At 46.3% G+C, this 24796-nt stretch overlaps 1 protein-coding gene across 4 annotated transcripts in view; it reads left to right on the plus strand.

Moving 5' to 3' along the window:
• Positions 1 to 24796, plus strand: part of Epb41l4a (erythrocyte membrane protein band 4.1 like 4A) — a 194316-nt gene extending 169520 nt beyond the window's left edge. For all 4 annotated transcript variants that reach the window (XM_021641450.2, XM_021641448.2, XM_060377495.1 and 1 more), the window contains 6 exons: positions 12539 to 12658; positions 18823 to 18870; positions 19633 to 19701; positions 22018 to 22128; positions 22250 to 22331; positions 23653 to 24796. In XM_021641450.2, coding sequence (XP_021497125.2) covers positions 12539 to 12658; positions 18823 to 18870; positions 19633 to 19701; positions 22018 to 22128; positions 22250 to 22331; positions 23653 to 23781 — 559 coding nt within the window. In that variant the 3' untranslated portion in view covers positions 23782 to 24796. The remainder of the gene's footprint in view (positions 1 to 12538; positions 12659 to 18822; positions 18871 to 19632; positions 19702 to 22017; positions 22129 to 22249; positions 22332 to 23652) is intronic.

Raw genomic sequence — 24796 nt, forward strand, 5'->3', positions numbered from 1 at the left:
TTAGTGTTTGGGAACCTTGTGCTGAGGAGAGGCAGAACGGTCTGCCCTGTGACTCCAAAGCCTGTGGAATAAGAGCCTCGACAGCTTTATGAGAAAGGGCCCCTTGCTCAGGAGCTTCCTGCCTACCGCCCTCTTCAAGGCTGGAATTACACGAGATAGCCGCAAGATCTCTGTGTGTATGACACTCCTCAAAGAAACAATTTCAGTTGCTGTATCTGTGAAAATCCAATTAGGAGAGACGACTCTCCCTTAGGTACCTTCTTCCCGCTGTAAAATGAAGCAGTTTTGTACCAAGCAAAACAAATCGCTTTCTTGTCCTGCTTAACAACTTGTGCTCATTCATCAAGCCAGAATCCATTTGTTTTATTTAGTATCTTCCAAACTGAGCTCCTAAAGGCCTGTTCTCAACTGCACAGGAGATAACCTGTTTAAAAGGCATTGTCTTTGGAGGGGCTGAATGGTAAGGGTGACATTTGCTATTAAAAATGAAACTATTGAAAGGTTGCCACCGGGTCCTTAAATTGCCCATTGCCGATCTGGCTGTGTTGGCTTGTGGCCCTGCCAACTGTTACTTCCCTGGGGAGTATTACCTCTGTCTCCCACAGGTTTTTTTTTTTTTCTTCAGTCAGCTTTTTTGGTGTTAGAATAGCAGTGATTTTTAATGTTCAGGTGTTAGTGTGCTTTGTAATGCTAGTGATGAGAAGTCGCTTTCAAAGCATACACCCACATCTTACAGAAAGGATCCCAAAGGCTTTTGTGATTAAGCTAACGTGTGGCAATATTGCCCTGGGATCATGCAGGTTCCCGTATCCCGAGAAAATGAGGCATCGCAGAACACAGGCGGAGGAAGGAGCCCGTCTCTGATCTCCCCCACGCAGCTTCTGCCTCCTCAGGCAATGGTGTGCAAAGAGGGAGGCCGCAAAGGTTGCTCCTTCCGGGTTGCCACTTGCCTGCCGTGCTAATCCCAGCCCCCCCCCCCCCCATCTAGCATCTGGCTTTGGTCTTTCACCAGGGTGCCTCAGTCTGTATGAGCTGAATGTTAGAGCTGCAGATCTCCTCCTGTCAGGAGCCCTCTGAGACTACAAAGGGCCGGTTCTCCAAATCCGAGTCTGCGCTTGGTCAGGAGATGCTGAGCCTTCAACCTCATGCAGCTTCCCCCGCCCTTGGCTGCCAGTTGGGCTAGCAAGCTCTCCACACTGCCCTTTGTGCTTTCATGAAGAGGTTGGGGTGACCATAGCATTCTGGCCAGACAGAATCAGCTCCACGTTGATGATGTGTTTCTTTTGATTAGATGTTTTGGTTTTTTTTTTTTTTTTTTTTTTTTTTGTCTTTGCAACAAAAGCCTACACCCTGACAAACTCCACTTTTTTGCTTTGCTTTGGGAAACTGTAAGCTTGGAGCAACTTTTGGGCGCACTTATTTTTAAATTTTTATTAGCATGTACTAATTACATGTAACAACCAGTCTGATTATGCCATTTTTGTACATGTATATAACATATGTCGATCATAGTCACTCGAATTGCCTTCCTTTGCCCTCTTTCTGCTCTCACCAACCTATTTCCTCTTCTCATCTAGCCTCCCTTTTACTTTATGTCTTTTTTTTTTTTGGATGATGATGACCCGATCAATGAATTTCATCAGGTTTGTTTACCAAAGCGTGTGCCCTTTACCAGTTTCTATACCGCTGAAGAGGTGTCTTTCTTTTCCCTACCCACTGTTAATTGCATGTAAATCCTTAGGGAAGGGCAGGACCGTGCGAGCCCTTCCCCTCTGTGATAAGGTGTTGGCCAAGCCTGGACTTGTGCAGGTAATTACACAGGCGGGGAGTCCAAAGCTGCGGCAACCATGGCCTGCTTAGAAGCCGGTGTTACAGATTGCTCTCCCTGCCTGTCTCTCTCTCTCACAGACTTTCTGCCTCTTTATCTTCAGTGTTCCCTGAGCCTCGGAGGACTGTTCTCTTTATGGCTGAGCATTCAACAGTCTTTCATTCTCAGTGCTTTAGCCAACTGGGTCTGCGGAGTCACCACTGACCACTGCACTGCACTATTCTGTGGACGCAAATTTAGTGGTTTGGAAGGCTGTCTGAAAGGCACGTCGTGCCCAGCAAAGCAGCAGCAGTAGCTTCCCCCTCTAGGGGACACAGCCGTTACCAGCACAGGCTTTTGACTGGGTTTATGGAACCAGATGTCAGTTCCCTCCTTGGAGAAGGCCTCCAATGCAGCCAGAGGGCATTGGTTACCCTCATGTCAGCCTTGCCACCGTTGCCCCCGTCGGTTCACCTTGCCTGGCAAATCAGTATTGTTGCACGTGGAGCCCGCAGCTGAATACTCCCAGCAGCCTACAAAGCACCTTCCTGCACCGTGAGGGCTAGCTGGCAAGGGGGAAGCTTCCAGCCCAGCTGCAGCTTATTGTTTTTTTTCCTGTGTCCAGCAACTACAGTGTATGTCATCTTCGGCGACAGGTCTCACACTCTCCAGGTCTGATAGGCTGCGAATGGTGATTTACTGGTATTGTGTTTTCTTTGGGGGGGGGGGTTCTCAGGGTCTTCCCTCACTAGCAGCTTGTAGGGGGATAGGCCCACTCCCGGCCGTGGAGTTTACATTTAGTAACCTATGGCGTCTGAGAGCAGGTACCTCCATTCCGATTAGTTTTTAATGTTTTGATTAGTTGATAAGGTAAGAGATTTCATTACGGATTTCCACGTGTTCCTAGTTTTGTTGCACTTCTCCCATCTCCCTAAGTGTTTTCTCTTCTTGGAAGCAAGCACCTGCTCCCTGACACGCCTCCCTTCCCCTTCTGGCTGTGGGAAATTACAGCCTTGGGGAGAGGTGGAGCCACTGCGATGATTTCCGTGGGTCCTGCGGACCTTCATGTAGTCATTTTGCTTGTCGAGGTTGTGTGTGGTCTTCCTTCGCCTTCTTCCTGGGTTATACAAACATGCACTTACTTGTACATAAAGGGAGCTTCCTCTTGGCACATTTGGGACAGGGTCTCATGAAGCTCCACGGGGCTCAGACTTGCTAGGTAGCTCAGGATAGCCTTCAGTCTGTGTTCTCCAGTCTCCGCCCCTCAGGGGCTGAGATTATAGGTCCGCAACACCATCGTGCTGCTTTTATGTTCTTCTGGGGATCAAACCCAGGGCCTCACGCATGCTGGCCGAGTACCCTCCCAACTGAGCTACATCCCCAAGCCAGGGAGTCTTTATGAGGGGGCAAGGGCACTCTGGGAATGCTGGGATTTTTGTTGTTGCTCTCCCCCCCCCCCGCCATAAACTTGAGTCATTGGTGCTTACTAATACTTAATTGTTTTCATGGATAACATTTTAACACTCTCCCCCCCCCCCCCCCGCTGTGTGCAAAGAGAGCTAATGTTTACAATACGGTTCATTCAGAAGAGACTTTAGCGTCACTTAAGAAGTCAAAATCTACAGCAACAGTGGGATTAGAAGCAAGAGCTGTTGTTTTCTGAGAGTTTTAGAAAAACACAGCTCATGCCCCTCTGAGCTCAGAACTGACGTGGATGCAGGGGTCCTCCTTACAGAGGTGTTTCTGTGAGGTTTCTTCCACAGCAGAAGGGCCCACCCTCCCCTTCCACTTGAGTTATTCTCTGTGGCTCCTGTCATAACTCTGGTGACTGTTCCACTGTCTTCTAGGCTGTGAGATTTCAGAGGGTAGATTTTCACTCCTTTTTTTATAGCCAGCTGGAAGTTGGTCATAAAAGTTTTTATTTATTTATTTATTTATTTATTTATTTATTTATTTATTTATTGAGGTAGGGTCTCACTATGTGGCCCTGGCTGTCCAGGCTGGTTTTGAACTTTCAGGGATCTGCCGGCCTCTGCCTCCTAGATGCAAAGGTATGCGCCAGCATAAAAGTTGCATGTTCAAGGTCTCAGTCCACAGGATGTTCTCCGCTTAATCTCTCTTGCTACATCACCCTCCTCTTCACTTTCTTGCTTCTTGGTACACTCTTTGTTCTATGATCTTCCTCCTTTGTCTTCTCTAAGCTTCCTTCCAGTTCATCCTTCCTTTCTTCTGACTGCCTTGAATTAATTCTCTGCACAGGAGCCGCTGGTCTGTGACAGGACAACCCAGGATTCGGGTTAGCATCTCGGCCTTGCTGTGGAGATATTTGGGCATCTCATTGCATGAACTCAGTTCTCAGTGTTCTAGGTCTTTAACATGGGGCAGGGAATATAAGGACTGATGTGCTTTGTTGAATGCAGGATCAAATGAAATCTTTGAAGGGAGAATGCTTTTGGGATGCAGAGTGCTAGTCCAGTCCCCGTCTGGGATCCCTGCTTCTTCAGCTGCCTTCTCTTTCCCTCGAGCTCTTCTGCTTTCCATTTCCTCCGATCCTCCGTTCTTCCACCTGTCCTAACTCAGACGTTTAGTTACTCTGTCAGCCATTCTTTTGTTTGTTGGTTGGTTAGACAGGATTCGTTGTGTAGTGCAGGATTCTCAGCTGCTTTGTCACGAGGACAATATGTCAGAAACAGACTAACATGTGTCTTTCCTCGGGGGCAGAATTTATTAAATAATAAGAAGGCCGTGTGGAATTGTTGGCAGCAGTTTTGCCAAGTAGTACTGATTTCCTCGGTAGCCTGTCAAGACACATGCGGCCTTTCATGCCAGTCTTAATTCCTAACGTTAGCTCTCAGATCATACATCACCCAGTACAGTAAGAACATTACTTTCTACCTACCTACCTCTGTCATGCAGCAGAATGGCCAGACGAAGCTGGGAGAGATGCAAAGTGGTTGTGAGCTCTGCTGCAGCCTTTAACCCTTTGCAGACATTTTCAGAACCATTTCTAGACTCTTTTCCTCAGTCTGATGTCCCAGTAAGTTTTTGGGCCTGGCTTTCCAGACCTGATTGATATGCCCATGTGTTCCTACGGTCCCTATATACTTTCATACATTCTCAGGGTTGCATGTTTTCTGATTTTAAGAGTAAGTCTTAATTTGTGCCTTGTGTGTGAGGCTAAGCTGTCGTCAAGGTGCAGACTCATTCTGATTCTGCATTTGCACTCACTTTGCCGTCAAAAGTACCTTGTAAAGTCTCTCAGGTCAAGACACAGACCCAGAACACCCTGTGATACACAATGTGGAGTAACTTAGGACAGGGAAGAGTTTGATCTCAGCATCCAGCCTGCTGAGGCTGGGGTCAGAGGTGTGCACTGCCATACCGGATTACTACCAGGCTTTCTCATCCCCGTTCATAGGTTGGTTCTAAGGGGCCTGATGGCTTGTGTGTGCTTCAGATACACAGTTTTGTGGTGATCGTATCTATAGTTTCTTGGGTTGTATGTGATGTCTCCCAAGAAGCTACGATGCGTTGGTTATGATATGAAAAGTGAAGGATCGGTATTGGAAAATGAAGTTTTTCTTTCCTAACTAACTAACTAACTAACTAACTAACTAACTAACTAACTAACTAACTTATTTCGAGGTATCCTAGCCTGGCCTCAAACTTTCCTGTAGCCAAGGGTGACTTGAATTGACTGTTCTGCATCTTCCCCCTTGCCCAGGCTGAGCGTGCATACTCAGCCTGGTTTGGTAAGGGCCTGAGACAGAGCCTCACACATGCTAACCAAGCAGGGGATCAGCACAGCTCACCCGCAGCCTGCTCAAGCTTTAGTCAGAGCTTCTTTTGCTGTCCCCCGCAGCCTGCTCAAGCTTTAGTCAGAGCTTCTTTTGCTGTCCCCATTAGTGAAACAATTGATCTGGTGACATTGTTGCATTGGGAGCCTGTCAGAATACCGGCACTTTGAAGTCAGCCGATCCCTGTTAATATTAGATTGCATTTGTTTTAGCTGGCTAGAATTTCGAATCCGTGCGCGTTGTTTAATGTAGGATCAAATGAAATCTTTGAGGTGAGGGCGCTGTGGGGTGCAGAATTTCTGAGATCAGCAAGGCCAGTCAGCAACTGAGAAAAGGGAAGGGTATCAGAGAGAATGTCAGAGAAATAAGAGAGGAAAACAGGGTGACTATGATCGAAAGGCATTGTATGCAGGTATAAAATGTCATCACTAAACTCAAGTATGATTAGTATACGTTAATAAAAACTTTAAAAGTTAAAAAAAAAACCCAGTCAGTTTACCACTCTGGGTTTGAACACATGGGATGGGCCCCCTCCTGAAGGAAGACGGGGAAGGGACTGATCGGAGTGAAGCTTTTCACTCACCAGCTTTCCGAGTCAGTGCTCCGAGCTTGATAAAAACATTCTTCACGTTGGAGGAAGGGGTCTGCAGACTCCCCTGCTCCCAGATGGGCCTTACATGGGGAGACCTGGGGATTACGCCCTTGCCCCTTCGCTTTGATGTGCTGCTAGCTTCTCGGAGTTCCAGAGCCGGAAGATTTGGAGAGGTGAATGACACAGGCAAGCAGTTTAGTGGCTTCCGCAGCGGTGAAAAGTGGAAGCAGCCCTACAGCCCAGGGAGGATTAAAGAAAGAGAAATGAGAGAAGCTGGCCGCAGGCAGGACTAGAGTGGCTCGGCGGCAGGAGACCTACCTGTTTTTATTCTGGGACGTTTGCATCCTAAACAGTAGCTAGGTACATGAGACCTGTGTTCCTGTGAAAAGCAGGGAGCATGTGTAATAAGAATGATCCTGCTCTGAGAAGTCTCCGTGGCTGTGTTCTCCGGCCCCGTCTGTCCCACAGGAGGTTTGTGAAGATTCAGGAGATAATGCCCTGTGCGATGTAGAGGTGTCCCACACAGGCAGGTGCTGTTACTCGGTGTTCTCCCGGGGCCCGGAGAAGGTGAAGCCGGGTCAAATTGAAGTCAGTGTTTGAAATGTGAATTCATTATGGCAGGAATGCTCTTAGAGGTTTGGCTCCTGCCTTTTAATGTTGATTAGTCTGTTATAACAGTCTACTGGATGTCGATTAGGATCAGAGGAGTAGCTTAAGATAATCTTACATGTGCCCTATAAGGGCTTTTATGTTATTTACTAATTAAGGAAGAAGCGTGTTTCTGTGGCAGAAATTCAGCCCTGTAACAGACACAAAATCACTGAGTTAGGTGAATGCAGAAGATTGTGCAAGACTTGGGCAAGGTTTTGTCGTGAGAGTGGTTGAAAACAAAGCAAAGCAAAGCAGCATGGCTGGGGAGAATTCCCAGTGAGTGAGAGTGTGGTGGCACAGGCCTTTAATCTCAGCAGAGCTAAGTGTGCCAGGGCTACGTTGTGAGTTTAGGACAGCCAGAGCCTTCCATGGACCTGAACATGGTTGTTTTCCCTGCGAACATTCCCTGTTGTGCTGTCATTGATTCAAAGGCAACAACAAGATACAAATTGTGGTTACAAAGGGGACAGTTGGCAAACAGCCAGTGCAGACTGCGGTCACCGTGCCACAGATACAGGGACTTCCGACCTTTTTTTTTTTTTTTTTTTTTTATTAGGACATACCAACATGTAGCCCCGTGACATGGGTAATGTGGGGCTTCAGAGCGTAATCCGAGCCGACAGAGTCTGTGGAAATAACAAATTGTCTTCCAAGCCAGAGACAATTGAGGGTGAAATATCTTTAAAGTAACAAAGATGGGAGAGTTTCAAAGTGAAACTGCATCAGAGGTTGTCCGTTGCGGCTGCAGGGTGTAAGGAATATGTAGAAGAAGGCGAAACATGTTTAGGAGCAAATAAGAGGGATTTATTGATGGCAAGGGAAGGTTGGAAAAACAAATGCAGTTTTTGTTTCCCGGCCTTAAGAAAATACATCAACAGATGCCTGGAACCAGTAAATTTCCCTAGGGAAGAAAAGCTACTGACAAAAATAAGAAAAGAAGATTGCTTTATGTCAGGTGAGGCAAAAAATGAGTGTAGCTGATGAGAACACAAGTTTCCAATCTGTTGGGACCCGGTGATTGAATTTTAGCAATTGTCTAGGATGTTATACTGCAGCCAAAGAGAAGAGGTTTGCCTCGGCGTCTTGTTAGTTTGTAAATAAAGCATGAATAGAGAAACATTGAGTCTTAAAGCTAGAAAAGGGCTTTGTAATAATTTTTCACATGAGCAAACTGAGACCTGGCCAAAAGAGATAAGTGGTTTGCTCAACGTCTCCAAGTCAGATAATGGCCAAGCTGGGAGAGTAGGCTTACGCATTTGATTTCAGGTTCAGCGATAAACGTGGCCTTCACCGCAATGAGTTAGAAGTGAATTAAGAGCCGGTATAAAGGAAGGTCCCATTAAGAACAAAAATGATAAAAGAAGAGAACAGAGGAGAGCCCCGGGAGACTTGTGTAAGAATTCATTTGCTAATACGATGATTTGTGCAGAAGAGGCAGGCCTCTAATTGAGGAGAAGGGAAAGAATAGGAATTGATACTATCTTCACTTTGTTACCGTGATTATGTGGCATTTCATCTTCACAACCTTAGCAAACTTAATTAAGTGTCAAATACGGTAAAAATCTAAATTGCGTGGGTAATCCAGGGAAACGTAGACTGTGAAGGCCTGGTGAGCAGTGGAGAAAATATATTAGAATCCCCCTGCCCTGAAGTAGCGTTGAAGTGCTTCTATTTGAAGACATTCTCCCCATCTCCTTCCTCCCCCCTTATCCCCTCTCTCCATCCCCCCTTTCCCCCTATCCCCCTTTCCCTCTCTACCGTACTTCCTTTCTCCCATACATTAACTTAAAAGCAAAAGCCTCGTTAGGATCTATTTCCCACACTATCTGCTGACTCTGTTTTCAGACAGAGACATTGACAAAGTGTGATGAATGTAGATTTAAGGAGAGATTGAGAGATTCAGGCAGGAAGTGTGTTGGTTTTTGAGGTTCATCTTTTGCACTGGAAGCATTTCAAAATGACTAGATCTGCAGCATAAGTGATGATAGTTTCCTGATTGTGATGTTTTTTTAAAGGCTGTATGCCAGTTCTGGGCTTTTGATATTTCTATTCCTCATCATGTAAATCCTTACATCAAAATTAACGTGTGACTGGAGAGTAGCAAAAGATACTTTCATATTCTACACCTATGAATGATAAACAAGACTTAAGAATCATGCTCGGTGGGCTGGAGAGATGGCTCAGAGGTTGAGAGCACTGTCTGCTCTTCCAGAGGTCCTGAGTTCAATTCCCAGCAACCACATGGTGGCTCACAACCATCTATAATAAGATCTGGTGCCCTCTTCTGTCATGCAGATGTACACGCAAATAGAGCACTCATATGTAAAATAAAGAAATAAATCTTAAAAAAAAAATTAAAAAAAAAAAAAGAATCATGTTCGGTGATGGTACATGCCCACAGTCTCTGCTTTTGGGAGATCCAGGCAAGAGAATCAGGCGTTCAGGCTGCAAAATGAAACCCTGTCTCAAGAAAAGAAAAAAAGACATTATAGGAGACGTGTGTTTTTCACATAAAGATTTCCCTTATTCACCAATGATTAAAACAAAACGAACAAACATAGAACGAGGAATAGCTAACACCTGCCTTTAAGGACTGAGTTGTAAATACCCTTACTTCTAAGTGCTAGGATAATTTTATTCCCAGGTTGCACCTGTGTCTTCTGGAACGGTTCAGTAATGGAAGAAATGACACTCGTTCTTGTAATGAGGCATCATTAGCCAAGGCCCTTTGTAAGCGTGTAATTTTAAACTTCATTACAAACATTCATTACTGGACTTGGGTGTCCACACTGGCGTTGCTCAGGAAGGCTGCTTCTGCACTGAGCCTTGCATTTTTTATGCTCCTGTTAGAATATTTATGAAGTGGCATTACCTGTAGAGGGCATCTGTCTTCAGAGCGCTTGGCTCATGGGGCTATGAAGTAGGGGGGCTTCACTGGCCTTACTTGAGTCATTCCCGCTTGAAAAATAAAAGTACATGGTATAATCTGAATTTCGTTTTGATTTAGTCCTTTTTCCTGGCAAGGTAAAGGAAATCCACGTGTGTTCCCGCGGTTTTCTTATTTTCTTTTTCTTTCTTTCTTTCTTTCTTTCTTTCTTTCTTTCTTTCTTTCTTTCTTTCTTTTTCTCTTTCTTCTCTCTCTCTCTGTCTTTCTTTCTTTCTCTTTCTTCTCTCTCTCTCTGTCTTTCTTTCTTTCTTTCTTCTCTCTCTCTCTTTCTTTCTTTCTCTTTCTCTTTCTTCTCTCTCTCTCTCTGTCTTTCTCTCTTTCTTTCTTTCTTTCTTTCTTTCTTTCTTTCTTTCTTTCTTTCTTTCTTTCTTTCTTTTCTTTCTTTCTTCTTTCTCTTTCTCGGTTTCTGGCCTTGCTATTGGACCAGGCTGGCCTCAGGTTTGCAAAACTCTTCCACCTGCCTTTGCCTTCTGAGTTCTGGAATTAAAGGCCTGTGCTACCAGGCCTGGCTATGTTTTTTTTTTTTGTTTTTTAATTATCTTAGTGTGATGGCTAACCTTCTGAATTCTTCAGTGCATGTGATGTACACACAGCACTTGTCTGCCTTCTAAATAGTTGCATTTACAGGAAAGTACATGCTGGACTAAGTCCATCTCGGCCTTGTAGGAAAACTAAACTCAAGATAATGAGAGGCCCTGGCTTCCCCATAAACATATTGAAATATGTTGTGGAAGTTAAGCCTGCCTGTGAGCTGCACAGTGGTTCTGTCCAGAATTTTATGTCTTATCCCAAACCCAGACATCAGGGTCATGTGGGGGCGGGGAGAGATGCTGTTGGCCTGATCCTTTCCCTTTGACAGCATCCTCCGAGCCCTGACCCCTCACTCCTGGTACTGCGTTAGGTCTCCTAGCAGCTCTGTTGGGTTTCTGTTCTGTTTGATGCGGAAGGTAGAGGTGCAGCCGTGAAAATGTGTGCATGCAAACGTGCCCATGCATATGTAAATGAGCATATATTTCTGTGTGATGATGTCAAACTGAAGCGCTGGCTCCTAAGGATGGTTGAGCACCTTGGGTTGTATACGTTCTCGTTTCTAATGTTAATGTCCGTAGCATGTGTTTTCAGGTCTCATTTACTCTGCAATGGGAAAGCAGAACTGTTCTTCAAGCTCCTTTTCATCCCTTAGGCCTGTGTGCCTCCCCTGGGATTTCCCTCCTACCCCACCAGCTAGGTCCACTCCTTCCCGCACCGAAGGCCTGCTCAGCGATTCTGGGACACGAGTTCATGAGGAGTGAGCAAAAGTACACTTAATCAGATGAGGCCTAAAACAATACCACAAAACCAGCAGGATGACAGGAACTAACACACACCTCTCAGTAATATTTACATTAATATTCAACAATGCTTTAGAGTAATGCTCTCCACAGATAAAGACGAGCAGGTAGGATTCATCTTTTCGTGCTTCTATGGAAGATACTTCACTGCCAATGATAGACACTCGAGGGTAAAGGGGCGGAAAAAGGTATTCCAAGCGAATGAAACTAAGGAAGAGGCATGTGCAGTCGTCCTAATACCTGACAAGATAGATTTCAACCCAAAACTAACCAGAAGAGTTCAGGACGGTCACTTCATATTCATCATGGGAACAGTCCATCAAGAGGAAGTTACAATGTTTGTTAATGCACACACACCAAATGCACATACCCAATGTTGGAAAACTAGGCCTAAGTCCACAGGTTAGGCACAAGAGATGATCGTAGGTGACTCCAGCAACTCATTGCCACCAATATATGGAGGAACAAAGCTGGGTGTCATCCCCAACAGAAACTGCAAAAAGTAACAAACTCATGGTGATCTTATGTCACGCCATGGATTGATTACTGAGTCAGGGGAGAAATCAAGGTGCAAGTCAGAAAATTCCTAGGATTAAATGAAACTGAAAACACAACATGACAAAATCTGAAGGACATAATGAAGGCAGCCCTAAGAGGAGTGCGTATAGCTCCAACCACCCACATAAACAAAACCCGAGAGAGCTCAATTTAATAAGCAAATGGTACACTTGAAAGCTTTGGAAAAGCAGTAACAGAGAAGACCCAGAAAGAGTAAACAGGAAGAGAGAATTAGATTCGTGGCTGGAATTAATGAAATGAATCGTCAAAGTGATGAAGACAGTAGAAAGTATCAATGAAATGAAGGGTTGGTTCTATGAAAACATTAACAAAATTGCCAAATCTTCAGCCAAACCGAACAAAGGACAGGGAAAGAAGACTCAGATTAGTAAAATTACAGGTGAAGAGAGAGGCATCACAACAGACTGAGGATATACAGAAAATCATGCTGACATGCTTTAAAATGAGTCACTTTATTTTTACATATTTAGTATGAACATTGCATATTTATGTGTATATTTACAGGCACACAGACCTAATTAAGGATGCACTAAGTCTTTGCTCTCCGATTCTCTGATGTAATCGGATTGCTGTTCTCTTAACTATCTGAAAAAGTGAGGTAGAGGCAGTTAGGAAGTAAGGAGTGCCTTCTTTGTGTCCCGTAGATTTTGGTCTGCTGTATTTTCATTTCCATCCCTGCCTGGATGTTAACCTTACATCTCTTCGTTGTCTCTGAGATTGGCTGTCTTTATGTTGCCCTGGGTGGCTTAGGGTCCTGCAGGAGACTAAGATTTGAGGTGAGTTCACCACGCCTGGCTTGGATGTTGACCTCAGGTGCCTGCTCTGTCTTTTCAGAGTGCGACAGGAGAACGACATGGTGGATTCAGCGCCTCAGTGGGAAGCTGTGTTAAGGAGACAGAAGGAGAAGAACCAAGTGGATCCTAACAACAGGCGCTCAAGACACAGATCTCGCTCGTACGTGGGTTCTTTTCCCGCTCTCCTTCAAAGTCAGGGAGTGTGATGGAGCAAGCGGAGAGGCTCATTCTCCTAACGAGGAGTCCGTTAGACTAGGGATATCTGGGTTTTTCATTTGTTGTTTTTCCCTTCTTACACGTGTGACATTCATTAACCACTTTTGAAGGCTTAGAAGCTGGAGCTCAGGCAGAACAAAATGGCATGGGGAACAAGGCCGTCAAAACCGTATTTTGTGTGTTGAGTTGTTTTCCAGCAAATGCGCACATCCAACCAGGTAAATAAACAGGAGCGTTTCCTTTGTTCTGAAGCCTGGCTGCCGGAGAGACACCTGCTGATTTGTCCAATTTGAGTCTACGGGATTCTCTGAAATCTCCTTCCAAACTGAACGGGACGTGACCATCATTCTGTCAAGTTACCGTTTGGGAGCACTAGTCATGGAATGATTCATTACACCCCAGTGTTGAGATTTGTCTGTCCCCTCCCACCCCCAGTTTCTAGGCAGTGACAATATGTGGGCACAATTCCTCCACAATAGTGAGGCCGTCTGTCCCTCAGGTTAATTTCCTGTGAGCAGATGATGCGGTGTGCCTTCATGGTCGTGCATGTATGGTGTGTGCGTGTGCACGTGTGCTTGTGCGTGCATTAGTCTGTATATCTGTGCAAAGCCGTCAGCTGTAGTGTGTGGTGCTCCTCAGTCCTGGGAGGGCAGAGGGTGGATGTGCGATGCTGATGCAGCAGCCAGCCGAGTCTCTGAGGGAGCCAGGCGGAAGCAGGCTGAGAATGCGCATTTAAGTTGATGCGCCAGGAGAGGGCGCCGGAGGCGACAGCATAGACCCTGTGCTCTGCCGTGGATGCTGAGGTTTTGATTAGAATTGTTTTGTTTGTTTTTAAGATGGGCTCTTAGGAGGCTCAGTGGTTAAGAGCGCGTGTTGCTCTTGCAGAGGACCAGGGTACATTCCCAGCACCCGCCTGGTAGTTCTCAGTTATCTGGAACTCCAGTTCCAGGGCCCCAACGCCCTCTTCCGACCTCCTTCGACATCAGTCACACATGCGGTGCACAGACATGCATGCTGGCAGAATGTAACACATTAAAGCAAATAAAGCTAAAACAAACAACATAAGCCAGGGTCTGACTCTGCAGCCCTGACTGGTCTAGAACGTGCTACAGACGCTAGGTTGGCCTTGACCTCATAGGGCTCTGCCTACCTTTGACTTCCCAAGTGTTGGGATTAAAGGCCTGTGCCACCAGACCTGGTATAGAACTTTTTTGTTGTTGTTGAGAAAGGATTTCAAGTAGCTCCGGCTGGCCTTTGGCATTAACTCTCCCCTCTCCTTCCTCCCCTCCCCTTGTTTTCTTTTTCTTTTTGAGATGGAGTTTTACTCTATGGCCCTGGCTGTCCTGGCCTGGGATGTGCTGTAGAGACTAGTCTGGCCTGGAGCTCATGGAGATCCACCTGTTTCTATTCCTGAGTTCTGGAAACGAAGGTGTTTGCTTTCGTATACTTCTTAGGGTCTTAAATTTCTGGTCCTTCTGTCTCTATACCTCCCAAGAGTAAAGATCACAGGAAGCGCTATCGTGTTAGCTTTATTTATTTATTTTTTAATTTTTCATGTGGCACTATGGATTTTCAGGTTGTTGTTGGTTTTTTATTTTTCAATAACAAAGTTACACTATAATTTGGGATATGTTCTTTGTTTCTGGAGTTAATATGAAGTCATCATTTCTTCTTTAAATGTATTGCATAACGCTTCATTGAAATTGTTGCACAGATGTAGCCCATGGCAGCTTAGTATCCAAGTGGGTTTCCTAGTAAAGGGAACAGGTACTGTCTCTAACATGAACTCAGTGGCTGGCTCTTTGATCACCTCTCTCTGGTGTGTGTGTGTGGGGGAACCTTGCCAGGCCACAGAGGAGGACAATATAGCCAGTCCTGATGAGACCTGATAGGCTAGGGTCAAAGGGAAAGGGATGAGGACCTCTCTTATCAATGGACTCAGGGAAGGACATGGGAGGAGATGAGGGAGGGAGGGTGGGATTGGGAGAGGTCGAGGGAGGGGGCTACAGCTGAGATACAAAGTGAATAAACTATGATTGAAAAAAAAATTAAAGTAAAAAAAAAAAAAAACAAAAACAAAATTTGTTGCCCTAGTTGGGGCCTGGGCTGAATGTTTACCAGTTCTCTTTGTTATTGGAGGAATTGCAGTAAAGACCCACACAGATTCGCAAAGGAGCAAGGTAGCTTCATTCTTAGCAAAGTGATAGGGTACCAGGTTGGCTGTCAAGAGTGACAGTGGGCCACACACACGAAGGTGACCCAAAGAGCCAGGTACTCAAGGGCCTGGGGCTTCTTTCTACATGCTGCCTAAAGGAAGGGAATTTTGGTTACTACGAGTGTATTTCGCATAGTTCTCCATTTTGATTGGCAGGGGTGGCTTGGTAGACCTTTGCTCATTGCACACATCCGTTCCCATAATGCATCTGATTTTAGCCATCCATCCATCCGTCCAGTCACACATAGGCATAGGATGGATAGAAGAGGATTCTCCTACAAATTCACAGAGGGCGAAGTTTGCCCTGTGGTCCATGCACCCCAAACTAGTTCAAGCTGAATTGGCCATGCACTCACAGACTCAGACGTAACCAGACTATGATTGACTAGATTCTGTCTGGGTTTAACGGTTGATAGGGGATGAGAAAGTTGCTTCGTTGTTTAAAGTGGGGCGTGCATGCAGCTTGTGGGGTGTACTTGTCTGTGTGTGTGTGCGCGCGCGTGTGCATAGTACATGTAGTTAAGGGTATCAGGCAATCAAGAGCATTGTTGGAGGGAGAAATGCACAGCCCCAAACAAGTGGAGTCCCTGCTTGCTAAACTATTTCCACTGCTCGCCTGCCTCAAGACTGCCGCTGCCTAAAATTTTCTTCGTGGAAAGTTTTCATATTTCTATTATTAATATTTATTATTATTATTATTAATTGTGTATGTTTGTGTCCCTCCCCTTCCCAACAAGCATTAAACTGGACACGACAGGGTCCTATCTGTTAAACGTTAGGAAGCTCGGTATTATCTAGTCTGTTTTTCAGTTCCATTTCCACGGCGCCTGTGTTTGCTGCTGTGACACATACATAAGAAGGGTCAGCGACCGCCCCACGGAAACTGCCTTCCACAGGATTAAACCTTGTCTCTCTCTCTCTCTGTCGCGCAGAGGCATCCTTGCCCTCGCCCCTCAAACAATGGTTTCTGTGCGCAAGTGGGCTCCACCGCCCCCTGGTGGCCACGATGCGTTACTGTTTCTACTGAACTGATAACGGGAGGGAGCAGTGAGGCTCCGTAGGAAGTGAAACACAGAGACAGAAAGATTGGTGTTGGAATCACAAGACTTATTTACATGTGAAAAAGGAAGTCTTCCGGCTAAAAGTACAAACAGAAAGGCAGAAATAGGAAGCCGAAGTAACCGGAAGCCCCAACAGTCAGAAGAATGTCCGGCGCCGTCAGGTTTTGGTTGTTTGGTGTCTGGCCTGAGACGCTGAGACCTTATTGAGGGTGTCGCGTGCATTTGGCTGCTATCGCTTTATCATTGCACTCGGCTCCTTGTTATCAGGTTGCTAGCTAGCATATGTGTGTTTAAATTACACTGCATTCCTTTCCAGTGCCTGTGTGTGTGTGTTTGTGTGTGTGTGTGTGTGTGTGTGTGTAGGTGTGTGCCTGCCATGGTGGATGTGTGGAAGTCTGAGGACACCTGGAAGAGTTGGCTCTTCGAGTCTGTCTTGGGTCCTGGAGATAGGACTGCTGAGTCATCACACCACATACAGACACACAGACACACACACAGAGACACAGGGTATACACCTGCTGAGTCATCACATACACACATGCACGCACGGACCTCATTTTCCAAAATAGTTGTTCCTTCTCCTCATCTGTCAGCGGGAGGCTTGGCAAGGTGGTCATGGATCTTCTTCCTCCTCATCCTTTGTGATGCATTAAGCTCTGCACCTCAGGCTCTCAGCTCATACCGCTTTTCACACTGTCCTCTGTGACCAGGTCTCGCCCTCCTTTCCTCTATTGTGTAATCCCTGCCTGCTGTTGCACTGTGTCCGTGGCCACACACTGGATTTTCACAGCAGCGTGTCCGCTCACTTCTGCCACGTCCCGTTAGCTGGTTAGCTGCCCTCGGATGTGGAGTTTTCCGGTGGGGCAGCTCTGTCTTTCCCGGGATACTCGGCAATGTCGAGAGCCATTTAACAGCATTAATTCCATTTATTTGCTTGTCTGCGTTAGGGCGTCAGGTGGGAGTTCTGTGCTATGTCATGCATTTGGAGGCCAAGAGAACAGCTTTTTGAGAGTTTCCACCAGGCCTGGTGGCAAGCGTTTTGACCTGCTGAGCCATCTCGTGGGCTCCCCAGGGAGGCTGCTGGCTTCTAGTCTGACCTAATCTAACCAAGCACGGAGACGCCCCCAAGGAATTATTGCTCAGAATATCAGCAGAGCCAAGGGTGCAAAACCTTCCTGTGACAGAAAGACAGTTAACCCATCCTTCCAGCCTCCCTGAGAGAACAGGCTGTTGGCAGAGAGTGGCATCCCGTGAGAACGGCATGCTGACCCACTGTGCTTAGCCCCTGAAATACTTGCACCTTCTTAGTATCATGTACTGGTTTAACATACTACTGGGGATCAGATGGGCAGAGCGTAGGAAAGGCGGGTTTTGTTCAGGAGACTGTCTACAGCCGTCTGTATGGTCTTTTAAAGCATAGGATTTGCTATAACATCATCTGTACGCAGCGGCACTCTTGGTCGGACACGGGGGCTTTGTCTCCGGCTCCTTATTACATTCCACTCCTTCTAATTTGATCTAAAGGGCAGATCTTCTGCTGTCCCCCCACCCGGTCCACACAGCACGAAGGAAAAACCGCTTAGTAAGCCGTGTAGCCAAGTAAATAGCTTATTGTGTTCTGTGGAGTCAGAAGGCCCTGCCAGAACGCAGGAGAGAAAAGTGGAGGCATTGATGATATTTGTGCTGGAAACGATACTGCGCCTCGATGTAGGATTCCACAGGTGGGGTTTATCAGCGGCTTAATTCTTGGCCTGAGCCGCCGCACCTGGCTTGTTCTTGGCCTTTTTAATTGTTAGGGCTTAGGACCTTTCTTTGGACCTTTTAATTAGATCTCTTTTCTCCTAGGGGACTGGAAAAAAAAGGTCCATTCTGTGACAGAAACTGAAATAACTTTACTATTCTTTGCCACAGTGGAGATTGACAGTTAACCCGTGGACAGTCTGAACACCGACGGTGACTTCAGGGTGCTTATCCTGGGACATAGTGGTATAATATCTGTCCAAGGAGGTCTTCAGGGAAAGGGTGGCAGCCTGAGGTGTCCCACGACATCTCGTGGTGCGTTCTTGTACCCCGTGCCCTTCCCTCGGGGCTCTTGCTGGGACAGGGTCATCACAGATCATGGTGAGAGTGTTGGGGCGGGTAACAGAAATGAGTTCTCTTCTAGTTAGAGACGGCACGAGGCTGCTGCCGTGGTTCGGCAGCTTAGGAGACCTAGCCTGAGGAGCTGAGTCCCAGGGACCAACATGGTGAAAGCAGAGGGCTGGCTCCTGTGAACTGTCCGGCATTTGTGAGGACACGCACATGCGTGCACACATAAATAAGTGGGATAAAAATAAATAGAAAAAACAGGAACTGTTGCCCCTAAATCATTGCCACTACAGGTCACTAGAAGAGAGGGTTTGCACATACGTCCCCAAATGTCTGAGTTCTTTTTTTTTTTTTTTTAATGTAGTTTTTGCTTGTGATGTGTAGGCTCTTGCTGTGTAACACTGACTGGCCAGGCTGGCATCAAACCTGAGTGAGACCCCTGCCTCTGCCTCTCAAGTTCTGAGATTACAGGCCTGTGCCACTGAGCCTGGCTTCCAGGCTCTTCCGGAAATGAAGTTCTGCTGATGTCTCACTTTTATTGATGTACATTTATGTGACTTCTTCAGTCTCACTGGCCCATACGTTTCCTGCTGTCCTTTTACTGATCGCCGTAATAGCTCTCGCTGCCCATGTTTCCTGTCAGCACGGCAAGCGAGAGCTTACAGAACTGTTACAGGTAATGCTTAGGGTCTGTGGATGACACATATTGTGGAAGTAAATTTTTTTGTGTGTGTTTATTTACAGAAGAAGTCCTGATATCCAAGCAAAGGAAGAGCTGTGGAAGCACATCCAGTGAGTACTGGTTCTCTCCCATGTGTGCAGTTTCAGAATCTATATGCACATATTCCGCGTAAACACACAATAAGAATGTATGTTTATACACCTTGTGCGTGCCTGATGGTGCCAGATCCCTGGAATTATGGACGGTTGTGAGCCACCGTGTGGGTGCTGGCTGTCAAACCTGGGCCCTCTTCAAGAGCAGCAAGTGCTGTTAATTGCCGAGCCGTGTGCCCAGCGTGTTGTGTGCAGTTTTAAATCGGTTACAAGATAAACCAGTGCCACCGTAAGGAGCCTCAGTCTGGGGCCTCCGCAGGTGCTTCTGCCCATTCTGTATTGTCCGATGCTGATGCTGGTGTCAGGGGCCATACACCAGCAGCTGACCACAGGGAGACCATACCTCATCTCCAAGGTCACTGAGTTTGCCCGTGAGTGCACCTCAGGTAGGCCAGCAGTTTACAAAGGAATGCAGAGAGAAGCAAATATATATAGAGAAGAAAGACATCGCCACAGGGAGAGAGGCTTAGCCATGCCTGAAACGGGGGCCCTGAAGAGTGTGGACATAGGACAAAGAGAGGCAAAGAGCTGCAGGAAAGTCTTTCTCCCTTTTTTTTTTGGAACACAATCTAGTTTTCTCAGCTTTGTACACATCACACATGCATAGTACTTTCACTAGGCCCACGCTTTGAGACAAGGGCAGAGAGGGGAAGCATGCCAGCTGGCGAAGGTATGAACGCAGGCGTGACAGCTTTTACCTCATTGCTCGTTCTCTCCTAGGAAGGAACTTGTGGACCCATCTGGACTGTCAGAAGAGCAGTTGAAAGAGATCCCGTACACAAAAGTAGAGTGAGTACATCTTTAAGAGTCTTTGCACGGTTTTATTAGTGCGGAGGTGTCTCCCTTTCTTTTCTACTGCTGTAACAAACACCATGACCAAGGAAACATTTAAAAAAAAAAATAGTATTCAATTTGGCTTACAGTTTTGGAGGGTTAGAAGCCAGTTTGGAGTCCGGGATGGCAGAGCAAAGGCAACAGGTGACCGCAAACAACTGACAGCTCATCCTGATCCACAGCAGGAAGCAGAGTGGGCACACTGGGAACAGCTCAAGTTGTTTGAAACCTCAAGCCCACCTCGGTGACACTCCTCCTCCAGCAAGGCCACACCTCCCAATCCTTCCCAAACAGTTCTGCCAACTGGGTACTAAGTGCTCAACCAGGAGCCCGTGGGGGCCATTCCCATTCAAACCACCGTGGAAAGGACAGTTCGTTCTCACGCTATGGTCCATGCGGTGTTTCAGTTTGCACATGAACTAAAGATCAGTGTAAGGAAAGAGGTGGAAAAGGTAGAAAGGACTGTTTTCTCTGTGCTGTGCGGTGGCTCGGGTTTCTAATCCTTGAACCTGGGAGGCAGGAGGATTGATAGAAGTTCAAAGTCAGTTTGGTCTCTAATGAGTTCCAGGTCAGCCTGGGCTAAGGGAGACCCTGTGTCAAACAAACCACACCCACAAAACTACTCATGTTCTGCACCTCATGCCTCCCAGCTCTCATCTGCTGCTTGTTTGTGTGTGAGAGGGTACGATGAATGATGAATAATGTCCATTTTAAATATATTTTTTGGCTGAGATACTCACTGATAACACAGTTTTATCTAGCATTTTAACACCATGAGAATTATATTTACACAAAACCTTGTCATATGAGCCCAGCTCAGTTCCCATCATTGGACCACACTGAACTGATCAGGCTTTGTGAATAACCGTTAGCAAGAATCTGCAGGCTCCAGCCCCGACTGCTGAGCACATTATCAGCTGTTTTCTGCCTGGAACTGGGTCAAGGGAAAACTGGCCTGGATTCTGTAGACTGAAGTAGCCGAGATCTTGAGTGCCCTCCTGCCTCTGCCTCCAGACTCTGAGATTACAGGTGTGCTCTGCTTGGTTTAACTACTAAAATTTAAATACTTCTGAGAATTCACCTGAATTCTCTTCAGGAAGATGGAAGGAGCACACCTTCACTACTTTATTTCCATCTGTAACCGAGCTTTTCCCTTTCAGAAAAATGATAAGCCCAAACTCCACACGCAGGCTCTTCCCACAGTCCAAACTCTTTTCCTTATCTTTTAGTTTTTCTTACTGTGTATGTATGTATGTATGTATGCATGTATGTAGGTGTGTATGTATGTGTGTGTGTATGCCACTCACATGTGTAAAGGTCAACAACTTGTGAGACTCGGATCTCTCTTTCCTTCCATGTGTGTCTTTCCATAGGGAGCTCTCTGGGATTCAGATTCAGGCTTGGCTTGGTGACAAGCTTGCCAGTCCTCTTGCTATCATTTTTAGATCTAGAATTGATTTTTTTTTTTAAGTCAAGTGCACAGACTAAGAGAATTATGGCATATAATGTAATGTTCTAATGTGTGTTTACTCGGTGAAATCAAGTCAGGAAGGTTCACAGGTCTACCACCGTATCTTTGTGTGTGCACTGAGGACATTTAAGAAATCGGCCAGTTCCCAGTGAAGGCTGAATCTGCTGGAAGTGACCTTTTCTGACAGGAAGAGGAAGCTCTTCCGTTTCCATTGTGGATTTCCCCTTCCGTATTCCTGAAGAGAACACAACTGAATTGCTCAGGAGCATTTACATTTCAGTGGTCAAGCCAAGCTGGGTAGTGCACATCCGTAGTCTCAGAATCTGGAGGCGGAGGCAGGAGGCCACGCAAGATCTGGGCTACTGGGTCTACACAGTCTGAGCTCCATTTGCATGTGTAAACAGAAATTTAAATCACTACTGCCTTCAAAACCCATTAATGATAAGTTCTTAAAAACAAACAAACAAACAGAAATCCAAACTAAAACAAAAAACACCAACCAAAAAAACCCCAACCCTTCATGAGGTAGGCGTTGGGGCGCATGCTTATAATCCAGCAGATGAGATGTGGAACTGGAGGAGCAAGAGTTTAAGTCATCTTTAGCTTTATTGCCAGTTCCAGTCTGAGGCCAGCCTGGACTTCACGAGACCCTGTAGAAGGATGAAAGCTACCCGCAAAATACAAATGAGAATCAACCAGAAGCAGTTTGAAAGTTCTGTCTCTACAGTTTAGTACTCAGGAAAAACCGCGCATCATCCTGTTATGTGTTTGTGTCCTTTCTTTGTTCGGGTTCCTCCCAGGACTCAGGGTGACCCTGTCCGCATCAGGCATGCGCACTCGCCGCGGAGTTACAGGCAGTACCGCAGATCCCAGTGTTCCGACGGAGAGCGGTCCGTCCTCTCGGAAGTGAAGTAAGTGGCCAGCACTGAGCGCAGGCTCCAGGCAACACAGCCCGCGGAGCTCCCTGCCACGGTGGGGCTTAAGATCGGAGGCCCGTCCTGTTGGTAAACTCTGACACTTTCTCTTTGGCAGCTCAAAAACAGATCTTGTACCGCCGCTTCCGGTCACCCGTTCCTCAGACGCTCAGGGGTGTGGTGGCTTTACAGTTCATCAGGTTAGTAAAGCTGTAAGGTGTGTCCTACTGATTTCAAAAACGTGTATTTTGTCTACTGTGCGTTTGAACTCACGTAGTGAGGACTGAGCTGCAAGGCTTTCTTACCCACTGAGCCATCTTGCTAACCCAACAGATGACATTAAAAAACAAAACAAAACAAAACAAAAAGGTACTTGATGTTTTCTTTAGTGAGGCAGGGTCTCACTCTATAAGCCTGTCTGGCCTGGAGCTGTGTCGTTGACTAGGTTAGTCCAGAATTCACAGCGTCTGCCTGCTTCTGCCTCCCACGAGCTAGGGACATAGGTGTGCCACACAGGTGAGCAACCTAGGAGAATGCTAAGAAGGCTTCTATGCTTTGTGGAATTCCTTTGGATACATTGACTTCATTCTCAGGATTTTGTTTATTTAAACACACACACACACACACACACACACACAACCTGAAGCCGAAGGAAGGAGGGATATGACTAAGATCCATGGACACAGCGCAGAAGGAGCTATTAGGAATTAATATTAGAGGTAGTGCAAGAACCTGGATGATCCATCAGAGGTTGGGATGACTAAGACTGTGGAGCTACAATGAAAAGAATTGTTTCGCCGATTTAAGGTATTTTTTTTTCAAGCTGGAGAAATGAAGGTGGAGGGGCTGATGCTCTGTTTGCTGAAAGGATGGCAGACAGAAGTTTTAGGTCCCATTGCAGCTCTGTCCTCCACAGCAGAGGGAAGGGCCTTCATCTTGGAAATGCTTAGAGGGTAGTCATAGCAGAGGCAGACATACCTAGGAGACACAGGCGGCTGTCGTGAGGCGCTGTGGGTGGCATTCTGGAGTTTCCATCTGACAGGTCCCAACTCCAGGACTCCTGGTTATGGTGTCCTGGCTCAGGGAGGCAGGTCACCAATGCTTCCCCACTGTGGCGGATAGTGATGTCATCCCAGATAACGGAACTCCAAGCCCTCACCCGCACATTAAATGTTTCACAGGAACAAAACCAGGGGAGGCTTTTTCTGTCTCCTCTCTGGCCTTACTCAGAAAAAAATGCCTGGTTAAGGAATAGTGTCCTAAGTAATGCTTACATAGGTGAATTGTGCCTAATTTTTATGAATAAAACTGATGTGTACCCAGTTGTCGGACTAAGAACTTTCACATAGTATTAGACTTTTCTGTGCAGAGTCGTAAATGAATAAACTTAAGTTGGCCACACTGTGAGCTCAGGCTGGGCTTGGTCTCTTCCCAGGACCCTCTGCGCCCATCTTCTGGCGAAGTTTTAAAAATTCTTGATTTGGTTACTTCTGTTATCAATTTTTCTTTCTTTTTTTCTAGAGAAGAAATGGGTCTAGAGACAGCCTGATTGAAGAAAAATCTCAGCTCTCTACAATCAATCTGGCTGGAAAGCACACAGCAAAAACAATAAAAACTATCCAGGCTGCCCACCTCAAGACAGAGACTTGACCTGGTGAAGGGGCAAAGGGCAGGAGTAGAAATGCTGTGTGCCACTGGTGATTTTGATACTGTGAATTAGATTACTATCCACATCTTGGACATATGTCCATAGCACATTAAAAAAGGCATCTTCTAAGGGTTTATGCACAGCAATCTTGTGCTGTGGGGCCAGCTGACTGGAAGGATACCCATATGAACTCGCTGGATGCCGTGATCTTTTCTGAAAGCCTAACCATCTTAACTCCATGTGTCTCACCTCTCCACCTCTCTACCACAGCCAAGACCAGATGCTTCTGCTGAGGCCCTGGACTCCGGCCTGCATCAGACTGTAGTGACTTTTATTCCCTTAAAGCTGTTTGTTAATATTGTATTTTGTGGCATCAAGTCCCAATGGTTATTTACAAATTAATGTAAAAAGGTGTTAAGTGTTTGAATTTAAGTGTCTTTTGTCTTGTGTTTTCTGAGAGAAAAAGAAAAAAGCCTGTGTAGACTTTGTCCCACATCCAACACACCTGGCCTCCCATGTTACCAAAAGTTTTGGACCTTTTCTCTGCTCAAGAGTTGAGAGGGCCAGTACCCAAACAGAACCCTCTGTACTGTGCCATCAGCTGTGGCTCATCTCTAGCTTCCTTGGAATCCTATCCCTCTTCACTTTGAATACAAGGTCTCAGTTACCCAACATTACTCCACATGCCTCCAGCTGTTCCCTGAAGGACTATCTTCGCCATCTTAATGCTCATCAAAACTCCTCTCAACAGCAGACTGCTCCTTGAACAGTGCTCGCCAAACTCTACCCCCAACTGCTGAGGTTGAACTGTGGCCTTTACTCCCACACCAATAAAACCAAATCCAAGGATTCCTCCCCGCTCAGTACCCTAAGCTTCACCTATGTTCAGTCCTTTCCTACTGCAACTCTCGTGTTTCCACCCTTTGTAGCTTACCTCACTGTGATAACCTCACCTACCTGCCTGGAACTGGCCTAGCCAGGCTCCCATCTTGCTTTAATAAAACCCAAGCCTTAGCA

This window comes from Meriones unguiculatus, chromosome 2, assembly GCF_030254825.1.
Source record: "Meriones unguiculatus strain TT.TT164.6M chromosome 2, Bangor_MerUng_6.1, whole genome shotgun sequence".
Classification (NCBI taxonomy): Eukaryota; Metazoa; Chordata; class Mammalia; order Rodentia; family Muridae; genus Meriones; species Meriones unguiculatus.